The 14558-nt window shown below is 57.7% G+C and overlaps 2 protein-coding genes across 2 annotated transcripts; one reads left to right on the forward strand and one right to left on the reverse strand.

The window, feature by feature from the left end:
• The first annotated feature begins 1328 nt into the window (after positions 1-1328).
• Positions 1329-6225, forward strand: WBP1 (WW domain binding protein 1). Its single transcript, XM_042466992.1, has 4 exons — positions 1329-1736; positions 2519-2621; positions 3914-4075; positions 4797-6225. Exons 1-4 carry the CDS (start codon positions 1647-1649, stop codon positions 5447-5449), a joined length of 1008 nt encoding a protein of 335 aa, XP_042322926.1. The 5' UTR covers positions 1329-1646; the 3' UTR covers positions 5450-6225.
• A 3333-nt stretch (positions 6226-9558) lies between these two features.
• MOGS (mannosyl-oligosaccharide glucosidase) lies at positions 9559-13601 on the reverse strand. The gene is made up of 5 exons (XM_042466939.1): positions 13537-13601; positions 12831-13249; positions 12277-12497; positions 11613-11806; positions 9559-11496 (listed from the first exon to the last, which is right to left on the reverse strand). Exons 2-5 carry the CDS (start codon positions 13222-13224, stop codon positions 9774-9776), a joined length of 2532 nt encoding a protein of 843 aa, XP_042322873.1. The 5' UTR covers positions 13225-13249; positions 13537-13601; the 3' UTR covers positions 9559-9773.
• Between the last annotated feature and the right edge of the window lie 957 nt (positions 13602-14558).

The following is a 14558-nucleotide window of genomic DNA, read 5'->3' on the forward strand; positions in this document are numbered from 1 at the left end:
AGGGACCTTGTTTTCTGCTGCTCCAGAGACTAGGACCCAATGGAGCAATGGATGTGAGCTCCAGGAAAAGGGATTCCAGCTCAACCTTAGGAGGAACTTCCTGAGAGTCAGGGCTGTTTGAGAATGGAGCCCCTTCCCTTGGAGGCTGTCTTGAAAGAGAGGCTGGATGGCCATCTGCCAATGGGGTGCTTGGATGGAGAGTTCCTGCATGGCCAGGGCCCTTCTTGGGGCCCCTTCAACTCCAGGATGCTATGATTCATGGCAACCCTCTGGATGAGCCACCTGCCCCCCGCTGCTCTGCTTAATCCCTGCAGCCCCATAAAGCCCACAGTGCCCTCCTTAATAGGGTCCACCCTCCATCTGCCATGCGGCCTCCCTCCTTTCCCCACCATCGCTACTACTACTACTACTAGTGTTTATTTGTAGCCCGCCTTTCCCTGCGTTGGATCAAGGCGGTAACAGCCTATAAAAAGAGAATATATCAGAAGCATTGGGCTTGGTCCGAAGAGAAGCCATTCAGGCGGAGAGTGGAATCAGGGGCTCGATCTGGGAAGGCCCGCCGGAAGAGAGCTGTTTTACTGCCTTCTTAAAGGCCTCGACAGACGTTAGTTGGCGGATCTCTTCCGGCAGATCGTTCCAGATCTATGGGGGGGCGGCGGCGGCAGCAGAAAGCGTCCTCCGGGAGGCAGCGACCAGTCTGTCGCCCGGCGGAGCTTTCCAGGGGGCTCCGAGACTAACTCCGCCCCCACGGAGCCCTTCCGCTCCCACGAGCGCGGAGTCCTGTCTAAGTACAGGACTACTTCCGGCGCCATGAGGCGGAAGTGGCAGCACCTTTAACCTCAACTTCCGGTCTGGGAGACGTGGCCGCCTTTCGTTTCGAGGAGGGGACTCGGCGCAGAGAGGTTTCGGGTTGTTGTCGGCTGACCTTTCCCCTAACTAGCCTGTTCCGCCCGCGCCCGGCAGTCACTCGGGAGCGCCGCTTCCTATTGGCCAGCGTGGGCGCCCCTCCCTCCCACTTCCGCCTTCCTCGCTCGGGCTCTCGTTTTATTGGTCGGCTGGCTGCTAGGGCCGGGACATCAACTGAGGTCTCTGTGTTCCCCTCCCTCCCCGTTGTTCTGAATGAGCTTGGCTCCCTGTGGCCGAGCCCTGTGTCAGTCACGCCTGTTGCCGGAAGAAGTCTGCAGTCATTGGCGGAGACCTGCGTCCATCTCGTCCGGGGGCGGGCCCGCGCCCCTTTGTCTGCCCTTGTTATGCGAAAGCTCTCCCTCGGATTGGTTCCGGCGGAGCGAGGGCTCCGGCGCCGATTGGCTGTTAGGGGCGGGGCGTGCTTAGGAAGGTCCTGATTGGCTGTCCGGAGGCTCGGGGGCGGGAGCTGCGCCCGGAGTAATGGCGGCGGCGTCTCCGTCGTCGGAGGCGGCGGCGGCGGGGCCGGTCCTGGCGAGGGCTGAGGCGGCTGCCGCGGGGATGACCGGACGCCAAGGCCCCGGAGGCGGAGCAGGAGAGCCGGCGAAGGCGCAGGGGGAGCCGGCGGAGGCGGAGGCGGCGGCGGGGTCCGGGCGGAGGCGAGGCGGTCCGGCGGAGGCCGAGGGGGCCCCCGGCAGAGGCGGCGGAGGCCGAGGCGGCGGTCGTCGTCTGTAGGCGGCGCCATGGAGCGGGAGACGCCGAGGCGGGCGCCGGGCGGAAGGGAGGCCCAGGCCGGGTGGGCCGCCGCTGCCTTGCTGGGCCGGGAGAGGCAGGTGCGCCGCCCGCCGGGAGGAGGGTCCAGGAGGAGGCCTCCCTGCAGCGGCCCGGAAGGCATCCGGGGGCGCCCAGAGGGCGAGGGCTGCCCGGCCTCCTTCCCCGCAGAGAGCCAGAGGCGGAAGGGCCCCTGAGGCCCCTTCTCCGGCCACGCATCCCATTGACAGAGAGCCAGACCTCCAGGGAGGGAGAGCGCCGGAGCCTCCCTTGAGGGAGCGATGTCTTCCGCTGTCCAACAGCCCTTTTGTCGCCAGGAGGCTCCTCCTCATCTTGAGGCGGGATCTCCTCCTGGAGCGTGGCTCCTTTGGGTCCCAGGCTCTGGAGCAGCAGAAAACCAGGCCGCTCCCTATCCTCCTATCCCCTCTGTCTTGACTTTCCCTTCTCCAGCTCCCTCAGCCTCCCCTGAGAGGGCTTTCTGCTTCCCCAGAAGACTGCCAGGGAGCTGGATGACAGATGGACCCAAAAGGGCCCTGATCCAGCCCAACCCCTTGATTCTGCCGTGCAGGAACTCTCCCCCAAAAAGAGATGGCCATCCGGCCTCTACTTCAAGGCCTCCAAGGAGGGAGACTCCACTGTCAAAGGGCTCTTACTCTCAGGACCTTCCTCCTAAGGTTGAGATGGAGCCTCCTTTCCTTTCACTTGCATCCATTGCTCCATTGGGTCCTATTCTCCACAGCAGCAGAAAACAAGCTTGCTCTGCGCACAACATGATATCCCTTCAAAGACATAAACAGGGCTATTACAGCATCTTCTTCTTCCTCCTCCTCTTCCTGCTTTTCAGGCGCGGGAGTACTGCCCCGGGGTGAACAACCAGCCCTACGTGTGCGAGACGGGCCACTGCTGCGGGGAGACGGGCTGCTGCATCTACTACTATGAGCTCTGGTGTGAGTAGCCTCACCTGAATGTGGGCACAGTCTGCCAACAGCCTTCCCTCTCTTTCAGCCCAAGCTGGCTGGCAAGGGAGCTGAATCAAGAGGCCACTGAGAACCTGATGAGACAAAAGTTAAAGGACCATTCGGAAATTAGCTATCCCATAAATATGACAACAAATAACAACAACAACAACAACAATAATAGATGTTCATTTCCTTCCTGCCTCTTTCTTCTCAAGGCAAGGTGCAGCATATTAAAATGCAAACAGTTAGCAAGAGAAGACATAAAGCCAACAGTGAAAAGACAATACGGCGAAACCATTGAGGTGTCCGCAATGCACTGTTTACACGCATAATGCGCAAGTCTAGCAATGTAGATTAAAAACTGTCCCAGAAAACAGTGCTGCATTTTAACTCATTCATATATATATATATATATATATATGTAAATACATATGATAAAAGGCAAGTGTTACTCTGCCCTGGAAGCAGTGACCCCTTCTACTTTCTGACCCATCCATCCTGAAGCGGGAGATAAAGAGTTATCTCTGCCAGAATTTTGTAAGTTCTTTGGCATTGCTTTGCTTTGCTTCGTCCTTTAGGTCCTTTGTCAGGTGCTTCTAAGTTTGACCTTCGAATAATTCATGGGTCATACCGAAATCCATAATTTTGGCCCCCAAACTGCCTTCGAATTTTATACGACTTACAGTCAAATATATATGGTAAGTACATTCTGTAAAACATACAGGTCAAAAAGGCGCATTTTAAGATTGACTAGGTAGGCCTTCTGGAAAAGGTGTGTCTTTAAAGCTGCTGTCATGCCTCTTCCAGGAGGAATGACAGTCTGGGGACAGCAGAGGAAAAGTTCCTCTGGGAACCATTGTCAGTAAACAAACACTTAAATTACAGTTGGCATTTGGTATCCACTGCGGTTTGGTTCCAGGACCCCCAGCGGATACTGTCATCCGTGGATATTCAAGTCCCATTATATACATCATCATCATAATGTTATATTTATTTGTATACCACCCAATGGAAAACCAATCCGGGCAGCTGACAACAGTAAAAGATAAAACATTGGGGTAGGAAAATATGTCTCTTATGTACAATCATAAAACAAAGGTTTGCTTTGGTGGAATTTATGCATTTTTTGAATGTTGTGAAGCCATAGATGGTTAAATCAGCAGATAAGGAATCCCTGGATGTATGGAGGGCTGACTGTAAATGAAAGCAGGACCCTCCCTCCCTCCCTCTTCTCCTCCTCTGTCTCCTTCTCATCCTTCCCTCCTTTCTTTCCTTCTCAGGGTTCTGGCTTCTCTGGACGGTGCTGTTCCTCTTTGGCTGCTGCTGTGCCTATCGGCACCGCCGGGCCAAACTGCGCTTGCAGCAGCAGCAGCGCCAGCGGGAGATCAACCTCATCGCCTACCACGGTGCCTGCAACTACCCCCCGTCCATGATGGACCTCAGTGAGTGGCTCACACTGCACACATATTGGGGAGGGGCTGCTGCGCAGGTGGCGACAATCGCTGCTGAGGAAGCGGCTGGGGTCCCCTCAGCCCAAGAAGGGCTTGGGGCAGATGCCTGTTTAATGGTGGCATTCACATTTGCTTGCCAAGGCAGCCTTGAGCGCTGGAGGTTCAGCCGTGTGTGAATGTTGGGGACCACCAGGGACTGCTTTGTGTGTCTGAAGGTCCAGCCCAAAGCAGCTGTGCCAGGGAAGACTCCATACAGGACTCCCTTGTCCAAAACCTCCATTTCCCCCCACTGCCCATAGCGTTGACACTACTGGGCGCAAGGGTCACCCCTGCTGGCCAGGGTCTCAGGATGAAGCTGTCTCCCTCGGGGCACGGACAGTACTTGGGTGTTGCCCTGTTCCTGCCCAGCTCTGCCCCTTGAGGAGTGTGCAGTTTTCCTTCCCTCTCAGAGAGTGCCACATGCCTCTGTGATGGCAGTTGCCTTTTTAAGCTTCCTGACAGTGGATGGTGTGAGGGAAGCACGCTTGATTTTTGGTGGTGTCTGGGTGGAAGGAAAACATGCCCAAGTGGAGAGCATTCAAAGAGACTTTGCTGCCCCTGCTGTGAACCAGAAGGCCACCTGCCAGTTCATCTGGCCTCTTAACCCTCCCTGACTCTCATGGGCAACCAGCGAAATCAGATGAGCCTTCTCTTTCCTTCTTTCCCTCCGCAGGGATGCTGGCTTCCTTCAAGCTCCCTGCCTACGAGGAGGTGGCCCACCGCCCGACCACCCCGCCGCCCCCCTACAGTGCCATCCTTGGGGGCTCTGCCAGCCGCCGGGGCTCCAGCACCTTGACTCTGACAGGCAGCTCTGAGAACTACACCAGCTGTTCGTGTGAGTCCAGCTGCCTGACCTCTCCCAGCAGCACCTCCCTCTCGGCCACAGAAGCCAGCACGCCCAGCGAGGTGGGAGAAGCAGAGATGGACGGGGCAGGGGGCTGCAGTAGCAGCACAGTGGGCAGCTGGGAGCTGACCAGCCAGGTGGACACTGGCCCCACGGCCCCGCTCCCCAGGCACACACTCTTCTCCTCCAACGTGGAGCTCTTTGAAGGGGATCCACAGCAGGGCTCCGACAGTGAGGAAGGGCTGGAGCCCATGGAGGAGGGAGAGCATTCCAGGCACCGCCGCCTCACGGGGGACTCTGGGATTGAGATGGGACGTGGCCAGGAGGAAGAGGAGGAGGAAGAAGAGGCTGCCCGCCTGCTTGAAAAGGGGGGGACATGCTCTCCCTCCAACGCCGAGGCCCGGAGCCTGTGTGGGGGAGTGGCCGAAGGGGGCCCAGAGGAACTGGCCCCCTTCTCCTCCTCACCTACGCTGCCTGTGTGAGGGGACTAGTCCCGCTTGGCTGACTGCCCCTCCAGCTTCACGGGGCTGCCCACCCATCTGGTCACCTCAGAGACTCAGCCATAGCTGCCTGAGTGCCAGGCAGCCCAGCGTAGCGAGCAAGGGCTTGTACCCGCTGCAGTTCACTGTGGAAAATTTCCGCCTTAGCACCGACACTGCCCTCCGTTGCAGGCTCTCACACTCTCCCTCCCTCCCCGGCTTACACAGTGTGTCACGCTCCGTCCCTCCAGCTTTGTGACCAAAGGTCTGCTCCCCCTTCCTCCCCCACAGATGTTTGGGTGCTGGCTTGGGAGCCCATGGTGGACTTGGGGCCCCAGAGCCCTGTGGGTCTGGGAGGGCAGGTGTGTGCGGGGGAGCTATCTATCTGCTGGACCATAACTACCGTAGCAGCTCTCTGTGTGTGCGCGTATGTGTGTGCGTCTCCTGCTGCGCTCCATAGCCTTTGGTGCGAGGTGTAGCTCTTGTCATGGGGGCTGATTCCCCCGCCTGGCCCGCCTGCCCCCCGAGCATTTGCACTGGGCTTGGGCTTGGCTGGTTACGTGAGTGAGGGGTTCGTGTGGAGTCCGGTCTCCCCATCCCTGGTCCCACCGGACGGGGCTGGGGATGTGGGGAGCTGGCCTTCCCCTTTCGGGCTGCTTGATGCAGCTTGGTTGATCCATGCCCTGCCCACGCCTGGTAGCCTTTGGAGTGGGGATGCTCCTTGCCTCTGCTCTTGGGGCCAGCGGTACATGCTTACTATTAAAGAGATGTGGAAAGTCCTGGTCCAGAGGCTCTTCAATTGTGTGTCTGTGGCGCTTCTCTTTCAGCTGATGGCTGATGTGGAAGGATGCGCAGAGTGGGTGGGTATGGTGCTCTGGTTACAGGTCTTTTCCTGTTTGTCTGAGAGGAAGTTAATGGGGGCCCAGGGAGTGTGCTATCCTCATGCTTTAAGCAGGAGTAACCTGTAGCTTTAATGCCAGCCTTGCCCAGCTCTTCTGGCCTCAGCAGTTGGTGAACCTGCCAGCTGATTCCCAGCATTCGTTATTGGTTGCTGTGTTATTGATCATAGGTGTCCTACTCTCTTGCCAGCACCCTTTTATATCAGCTGCTAATTGCAGGGCAGGTGATGAGGTGACAATGGTCATGGCAACCCTGTTGTTCCAATGCCTGAGCACAGCATTCTTTTAATGCTTTGGGGTCCCTTTTTCAGCTCTTGATATTGTCAGTGAAGGGGGAGATCACACAGGCCTAGGGCTTGCGTCCCCCCCCCCCATAGGTGGCATTTGTGTCAAATGTCTTGCTGTTACTGCATCCCATCCTGTTCTTACGTCTGTATTTTTGAATTTCTAGTCCATTCTCCACAATATTAACTACAAAACAAACAAAAAGTCCTTCCTTTTTCTGAACATCCGCATAATGAGGTGGCATACCATCAGCTCAGTCAGATAAGGACCCACTTCTGGCACCGCCGGCAGTTTAAAGGAGAGGCATGTCTGTCAATGGAGTCGGGTCAGAGATGTGAGGGCGAGCTTGTGGTGGTGGGGGCCACGAAGGCCATCCAGTCCACACAAACCCCAGGCCAGTGCAGACATCCACACTGAACACGCATCCCAAGGAAGGGCAGTCTGCTGCTTCTCCAGCCAGTCTGTTCCAGTTTACAGTTGAACCTCTAGCCTTGGTCTTGTGGGAGGGAGAAGAATTGGAACCATTTTTTAAAGGAAGACAACCCTCTGCTTTGTGAAATGGCATTGCCAGGTCCCAGTTCCTCAATGGTGGCTAATGCCAGAAAAGGGTGGGACTTGCTGGCAAGATATGTGCAGTTAGATGCCAACTGAGATCCTGCATCAAGGAGATGCAGAGGAACACTCTGCCCCCCCAACACATAAGCATAGGTCTTTTGGACATGGCTTCCTGTCGCAAAGCTCCCCATCCGCCCCTCAGCTGTCAAGCCCCAGGAGGGTACTCCTCACATGGGGGCAAGGAAATGGGAGTGTGTGTGATGGCCCTTCCCCTCTGACCTCCATGGTCTGAATGCCCTCCTCTTTTCTTCCTTCTCCAGTGCTTGGCATCAGCAGCACCAACAAACCCATCCAGGGCAGAACAAATGCCAGGGGAATGCCTAGGGGTTTTGGACAGTTGTCATGCACTGCAGTGCATCCAAAAGTAGACCTTTGCAGACACATATGTGTGTCCATGTCACTAACAGGCATCAAGACACAGTGTCCATGGCAAATTCTCAAATGGGCAGGGCCATGCCAGGGAGCCATGGTTGCTCTTTGTCCCAGAGCGGAAGCCCACGTAGCATTGCAGGAGTGGAGGTTAGGAAATATGGAGGTATGCAAGTTGTTTCTCTGGCCCTGAAAATGATGCCAAGGCACCAGTGCCACCTGGCCAAGGTTTTCAGGAGAGAAATGCCTGGCACTCTGTATGTCTGCTGCAGGGGAGATGCTGCCCCACAGACATCAGGTACCTGGCTAGGACACCCAATATTGTCTACTTGCCGCCAGCAGCTTTGAGGGGAGAAAGGGGTCTCTAAACTCAAAGGTGGATTTTTAAAAAATGCACTTTTTGGCAAAGCGGGGGGGCGGGGGGGCAGTGCAGAATTCATTTATTGACATTTGCAGGAAGGCATGGCAGGCTAGTGAAATGACCAATGTCCAGCCCTATTCTTTAGCTTCTGGATGAAGACCATCTGCCTGAACTGTGGTCTCTTAATGGTGATGGTTTGGCCACATGGCAGTCACAGAATGAGATGGGAGCTGCAATGCAACCTCTTCCGTGTGCCAGTTCCAGGAAGTGGCCCATGGCACCTCTGTCCTTATGGGCTTTGGGGTTTCCTGCTCCCCCGTTACATTTATGCTTCTGCAAACCCCTGCCTCCCTCCCCTCCAGAGGAGATACAGTTTTTAATATCCAAATGGCACAACCAAAGAAGCAAGTGTGCCTTTGCTCCACACAAACTGCCAGGACTCCCTCCAGGAGCTTCTCCATCACCTCTTGGCAGCTATCCTGACTGCTCTCACTGCTTGGCATTCCCTTCGGACAGGGTGATGCCCACCAGTTCCATCCCACGCTCCAGTGGCCTTGTCTGCCTAGAGCCTATGCGGCTCTGTCCTGGGGCCAGTGCTATTCAACATCTTTATCAATGACTTAGAAGACACGAATTGGGAGCATACTTATCAAATTTGAGATGACACCAAATTAGGGAATGGCTAATACTCCAGAGGACAGGATCAAGATTCAAAATGACCTGAATAGACTAGAAAGCTGGGCCACAGCTAACAAAATGAAATTCAACCGGGAAATGTAAGGTATTGCACTTAGGGCAGAAAAATAAAATGCACAGTAAAGGATGATGGGGGAGACCTGGCTGAGTGAAACTATGTGTGAAAGGGATCTGGAGTCCAAGTAGCCACAAGTTGAACATGAGTGAACAGTGTGATGCGGCAGCTAAAAAGCCAATGCTATTTTAGGTGCATCAAAAGAAAGTATAGGTCTAGATCAAGAGAAGTAATAGTGCCATTCTATTCTGCTCTGGTCAGGCCCACCTGGATAAGACTGTGTCCAGTTCTGGGCACCACAGTTCAAAAGGACAATGAGAAACTGGAGCGTTACAAAGGAGGTGACTAAAATGGTGAAGGGTCTGGAAACCATGCCCTATGAGGAACGACTTAGGGAGCTGGGGATGTTAGCCTGGAGAAAAAGAGGTTAAGAGGTGATATAATAGCCCTGTTTAAATATTTGAAGGATGTCATACTGAGGAGGGAGCTGACTTGTTTTCTGCTGCTCCAGAGAATAGGACCCAATGGAGCAACAGATGCAAGCTCCAGGAAGGGATTCCAGCTCAACATTAGGAGGAACTTCCTGACAGTAAAGGCTGTTCAACACTGGAAACTCCTTCCTCAGAGATTGTGGTGTGAGTCTCCTTCCTTGGAGGTCTTTCAGCAGAGGCCGGATGGCATTGTGGGGATGCTTTGATTGTGATTTCCTGCATGGCAGAATGGGGTTGGACTGGATCGGGCCCTTGTGGTCTCTTCCAACTCTACGTTCTATGATTCTATGTGAGGGCTCCTTCCCTCTGCCATGCCCTCATCCGGAAAAAGACAAGAGCATTTCTAGCTTTTTATTTCACTTTTTTAAAAATGGTAAGTGGTCCTGGCACTGAAAAGAGGGCATAGCCCAGGTGGGGGTCCCATGAGCCTGCATCTGGGTTGCTCCTGCCCAGAGACCTGAGGAAGATGAGCGTGATGCCCACCAAAAGCAGGCAGGGGCAAGCCTGGCACGGAAGGGACTTCCACCATCATCCTCTCCTGCCTCCCCCTTGGCCCTCAGTACTCCTCGGCCATCATGAGTACCACCAGGGCTGACCAGCCAGTGAAGGGGTAGCAGCCCTGGCCCCGGCCACTGCTGTCATTGTACTGTTCCCAGATGTAGCCGCTCTCCTGGTACTGCCGGAAGACATTGCCAATGAGGTTGGTGCGCAACTGGCGGTAGAGAGCAGCTGCCTGGTCACGGTAGGGCCCCTCCAGCTGGCCATAGTGGTGCAATGCCCGCACTGCTAGGTAGTTGATGTTCAGCCAGATGGGGCCCCTCCAATATGGGGGATCATGCTCCGTGTTGTGCTTGAGGTAGAAAGGGCTGCTGCGTGAGAGGGAACGCAGGCCAAAAGGGGTCCACAGCTTCTTCTCGCTGCGCATGTCCGCCAGCAGGCTGGCCAGCCGGGGCGAGTTGGGGCTGAGTAGCTCCAGAAGCAGCGGGAAGAGGCTGACGTAGCCAAGGGCGCCCCCCACAAACTGCGTCATGGGAGGCTTACGGACAACGCGCAGCAGCTGCGGGGAGGGTAAGGGTTGGCCCGGCGGAGGGGGGCGGAGCTTCTCACGCTCCAGGGCCACAGCAGAGGTATGGTTGCCATAGTCGGCGAAGGTGCCGAGGGTCTCGGCCCAGTGGTGCTGGTCCAGCAGCTGGTTGTCGGCGAGAGCCTCGGCCATGTGCCGGTACTCCCCAGCTGGCTCCCCCAGTTGGTCGGCCATGTCCGCCATGACGTCTGAGATGACAGCCATCCAGCAGCGTAGGTCCAGGTGGCGCTCATCTGGGGAAGGGTGGGAGGCTCGTGGGTAGTCATCCAGGCCGGAGGTGAGGGTCTTGGGATTGAGGAACAACTGGGTGTCTTGGTCCCGACCACGCCAGCGAAAGGTGTAGGGCAGAGGCCCAGTCTGCGTCTTGTTGTACCAATCGTACCAGCTTTGGAGGCGTGGGAAGAGGCGCCGCAGATAGTCTCCGTCCGCCTCGCCTTGGGCCAGCAGCTGCCGTAGGGCCAGGAAAAGGGTAGGTGGATTGCCTGCACTGCTGTGCTGCACGACGAATTCGGGGGGGACCTTGGTGCGGGCCTCGTCACCCAGGATCTGCTCCCGTGGGATCCACCCCTCAGCATTCATGAGGTCAAGCCAGTGGGCCAGGACCTCCCGGCTCAGAGCTGGGTCCCAGCGGGCGATCAGGAGCTGGTGGAAACCCTCGTCCCAGAGGAAGCCACGGGGGAAGAAGGACCGGGAAGGCACAGCCGTGAAGAGGGGCCCTTCTGGGTACAGCTGGGGCTGGTCGGCGTGTGGGGACTGCACCAGGGAGTGCCCAAAGAAGTAGCCCATTCCACCCAGCATGTTACTGAGGGCAGCCCTGGCAAAACGCTGCTCCTGCAGAGAGTAGCCTTTAGCAGCCAGCCCAAAGGTCTCCTCGAAGCGCCGCTCAAAGGCAGCTGTGTGCTGGCTCAGCTCACTGGTCAGAGCCTCTCCTGCAAGCTGCCCAGGCCGGTCAGTGACACTTCCAGACTCAAAGACCACCTCCAGGCGGCAAGGCAGGGAGACGGTCACCTGGTGGATGAGGAGCTGGCTGCGTGGCTCTCCTCCTCGTCCCGGGGCGGCTCGATAGGTGTCCACACCAAAGTAGTGGCGCTTGGGTGCTCCCGGTGCGGCGTAGGAAAAGCGAGGGGCCAGGCTGGCCTTCACCACGTCACTCAGGCGGTGCAGCCCTTCCGCCTTCGCATCCAGGTAGTTATAACTGCAGGGAGGGAGGAAAATGACAGGCAATCACCAGGGGAATGCCAGCATTCTGCAGGATTTGCAATGCCACCCCACGCCTGACTCCCATGGTGGGGGCAGGCACAGGTGGGTTACCTGGCATAGATAGGCGCTGTGCCCGTCTCGGTGGTGGGTGGCCGGAAGGTGATGGTGAAGTGCCCCAGCTCCTCCGTCACGCCCGTCAGAGACGCCATGCGGGTCTTCTCCTTCACCAACGGCTGCAGTGCCCCTTGCCCATCGGTTGCCACATAGAACAGCAGGGAGACGAGCGGCGCCTGGGGCCCAGTCCTCTGCGCACAAGAAGGAGACAGCCTGGGTTTGTTCAAACACATGCCAGGACACAAAGACAACAGTGGCTCCCGCCTAGCAAATCCCGGGATCTGTAGTTTCATACCTAACATTAGCGCTGTAACAACTCATGAAACAGCAAAACCCAGGACCATGTAGTACAGTATGCTGCCAGGGCAACAAGTGGGGCCAAAGGGATATCGCTGCTTGCTGTGGAAAAGACCATGCTCCTCTGTCTTTTGCGCCTGCCCTCCCCTCCCCACCTGCTTTGATGGTTTTTGAGACGCCCCATGAATGAGACCCCAGGACAGGAGACTGGGAAGCAGACCCTGCTGGCGAGGGAGGGGTGGGCATCCTATCTGGCACCCCTTTCCATTGCTGCTGCATCCGCATAAGCCCCCGAGGTACACAAGGCCACCTGGCCCCCCTCCAGCTCTGCAGCTTGTAGGGTGGACCTCTTCCCTTTCCTTACCTCCGGCCGAGCCGTGACCCTCCAGCTCCAGTCCCCGCCATGATGGCCCCCGGGACGCTTCACAAACTCCGTCTGGAGGCTGAGGCCCACATCGCGGATCTCCTGGACCCCAAAGTGGACGCCGTCGTGGAGCAGCCAGCCGTAGCGGGGGAGTCCGTCGCTTTGCTCGCAGGTGTGGCGCAGCCGGACGTCCCCCTCCTGCTGGTGCAGCCACATCAGACCTGCAGCCGGAAGAGGGCACCTGGTCATTGTGCCACCCAGGACACGCCCGGGGGGGGGGGCTTCTAGACCTGGACCGAGGGAGAGGAAAGCGCTGGGTCTCTTAGTTAGGAAGGGGCACTTGGAGGGGGATCCTCAGTGAGGATGGGAAGGGACCCCTCTCGCCCTCCTTTCTTGGGGTGCCCAGGGGAGTGTTAGCAGTGGGCCTGAGGGCTGGTTCGACCAGATGACCTAGATGAGGGTCCGTCCAATTTGGTTGCCGCTTGGCAAGAGAGGAGGAGGGAGGGAGGGTTGTTTGGGGCCAGGGCCCAGAGGCAGGGCCCCGTCCGTCTCACCTGCCACCGGGGAGCGGGGGCTGCGGGTCTTCATCCCGAAGTAGACCTGGGGCCGGTAGGAGCCCCAGAAGAGTCCCGGGGAGGCGGTGGGGCTGCTGCCGTTGGGGTCCAGGGCCCGGGGGGCCGGGTGCAGGGTGACCACTTGGGCGGCCAGCCACCTTCGGGCGAAGAGGCCGTAGCAGGCGAAGGTGGCACATGCCAGGGACCCCAGGGCCAGAGCCAGCACCCCACACAGTCGCCCTGCGCCCCACGGTGCCCCTGACCCAGCCTTGGGGGCCCCTGGACGGTCTGTCCTCCTTGCGGATGATGGGGACGATGGCAGCCGCAGGGGCCCCTTCTGGCCCTGGGGCCGCAGCCCCCCGTCCGGCCCCCTCCGCCTGCGCTCCCGGGCCATGCTGCCTTCTGATGATGCCCAAAGCCTGAGGAGAGGAGAGGAGGAAGGGGTCAGGGGCCTTGTGGGTCACAGGGCCAGGGCAGGGAGGGCCTCCCGGGGGGCAGCCCCTTCCCTGGGGGACCCTTCTGTGGGCATCCAGACTATGGCTGGCTGCATGGCCCTCAGGGGCCCCTTCCTCCCTCGCACCTGAGGACCCCCCCCCACCTTCAGTAGCCATGGCAACCCTAGCCCCAGCCCACTCAACCGGAAGTCGGGTCAGACGGGGCCCCAGTGGGAGGAGGTCGCCATGGCAACCGGGCCCCCTCCTCTCACCTTCCGCGAGGCGCCCTCCTTCCCTGCCTCCCTCCGAGCTCCACGCGGCTCAAGCCCCGCCCCAAGCCCCGCCCTCGGACTGCGCTTCCCGGCATGCCTCAGTGGGAGGGAGGAGGGCGCGCGTCACTTCCTCCCCGAGGCCTGCTGGGAAGTGTAGTCCCTCCCTGCACTTGAGGAGGAGAAGGAGAGTCAAAACCCCAAGACAGAGCCATCCAGACCAGGGCTATTCTGCCACGTCGGAAGGCACCATCCAAGCGCTCTTCCTTGGGACACCCAGCCTCCGCTTAAAGGCCTCCAGAGGCGGAGACTCCGCGACTTCCTTTCTTTCCGGCAGTTGAGCTGGAATCTCTTTTCCTGGATCTTCCTTCCATTCCTCCATTGTCTCCTATTCTCTGGAGCAGCAGAAAACAAGCTTGCTCCCTGCTCACTATGACCTCCCCTCAAGTCTTTAAACAGGGCTATTATATCGCCTCTTAACCGTCTCTTCTCAGGCTAAACATCCCCAGCAATTCCCTCAGTTTCTTTAGACCCTTCACTGGACATGGTTCCAGCTTCTCAGCCTCCCTTTTGAATTGTGGTGTCCAGAGCTGGACATAGGTTTACAGGTGAGGCCTGACCAAGGCAGAATAGAGTGGCACCTATTACTTCCCCTGATCTGGACATTGTATTTCTATTGATGCAGCCTGGAATCGCATTGGCCTTTTTGGCTGCTGCATCGCACTGTTGGCTCATGTTCATCTTCTGGTCTCCTGGGGAGAGCAGCTGTTTCCTCAGAGAAGACAAGTCTGGTGGAGTCTCCCTCCTTGGAAGTCTTTAAACAGAGGCTGGATGGCCGTCTCTCCATGGGAGGGATTTGATTGTGAGTTCCTGCATGGCAGAAGGGGCTTGGACTGGGTGGCCCTGGTGGTCTCTTCCAACGCTACGATTCCATGATTCTAAAGCAAAGTCCGCCCATGAGTGATGTCCTGGAGGGGATGGTGGCCAAAGGCGAGGTCCGGGTGTCTGTCTGCTGCCATCGCAGG

Source organism: Sceloporus undulatus, chromosome 5 (genome assembly GCF_019175285.1).
Source record: "Sceloporus undulatus isolate JIND9_A2432 ecotype Alabama chromosome 5, SceUnd_v1.1, whole genome shotgun sequence".
In the NCBI taxonomy this organism is placed as follows: domain Eukaryota; kingdom Metazoa; phylum Chordata; class Lepidosauria; order Squamata; family Phrynosomatidae; genus Sceloporus; species Sceloporus undulatus.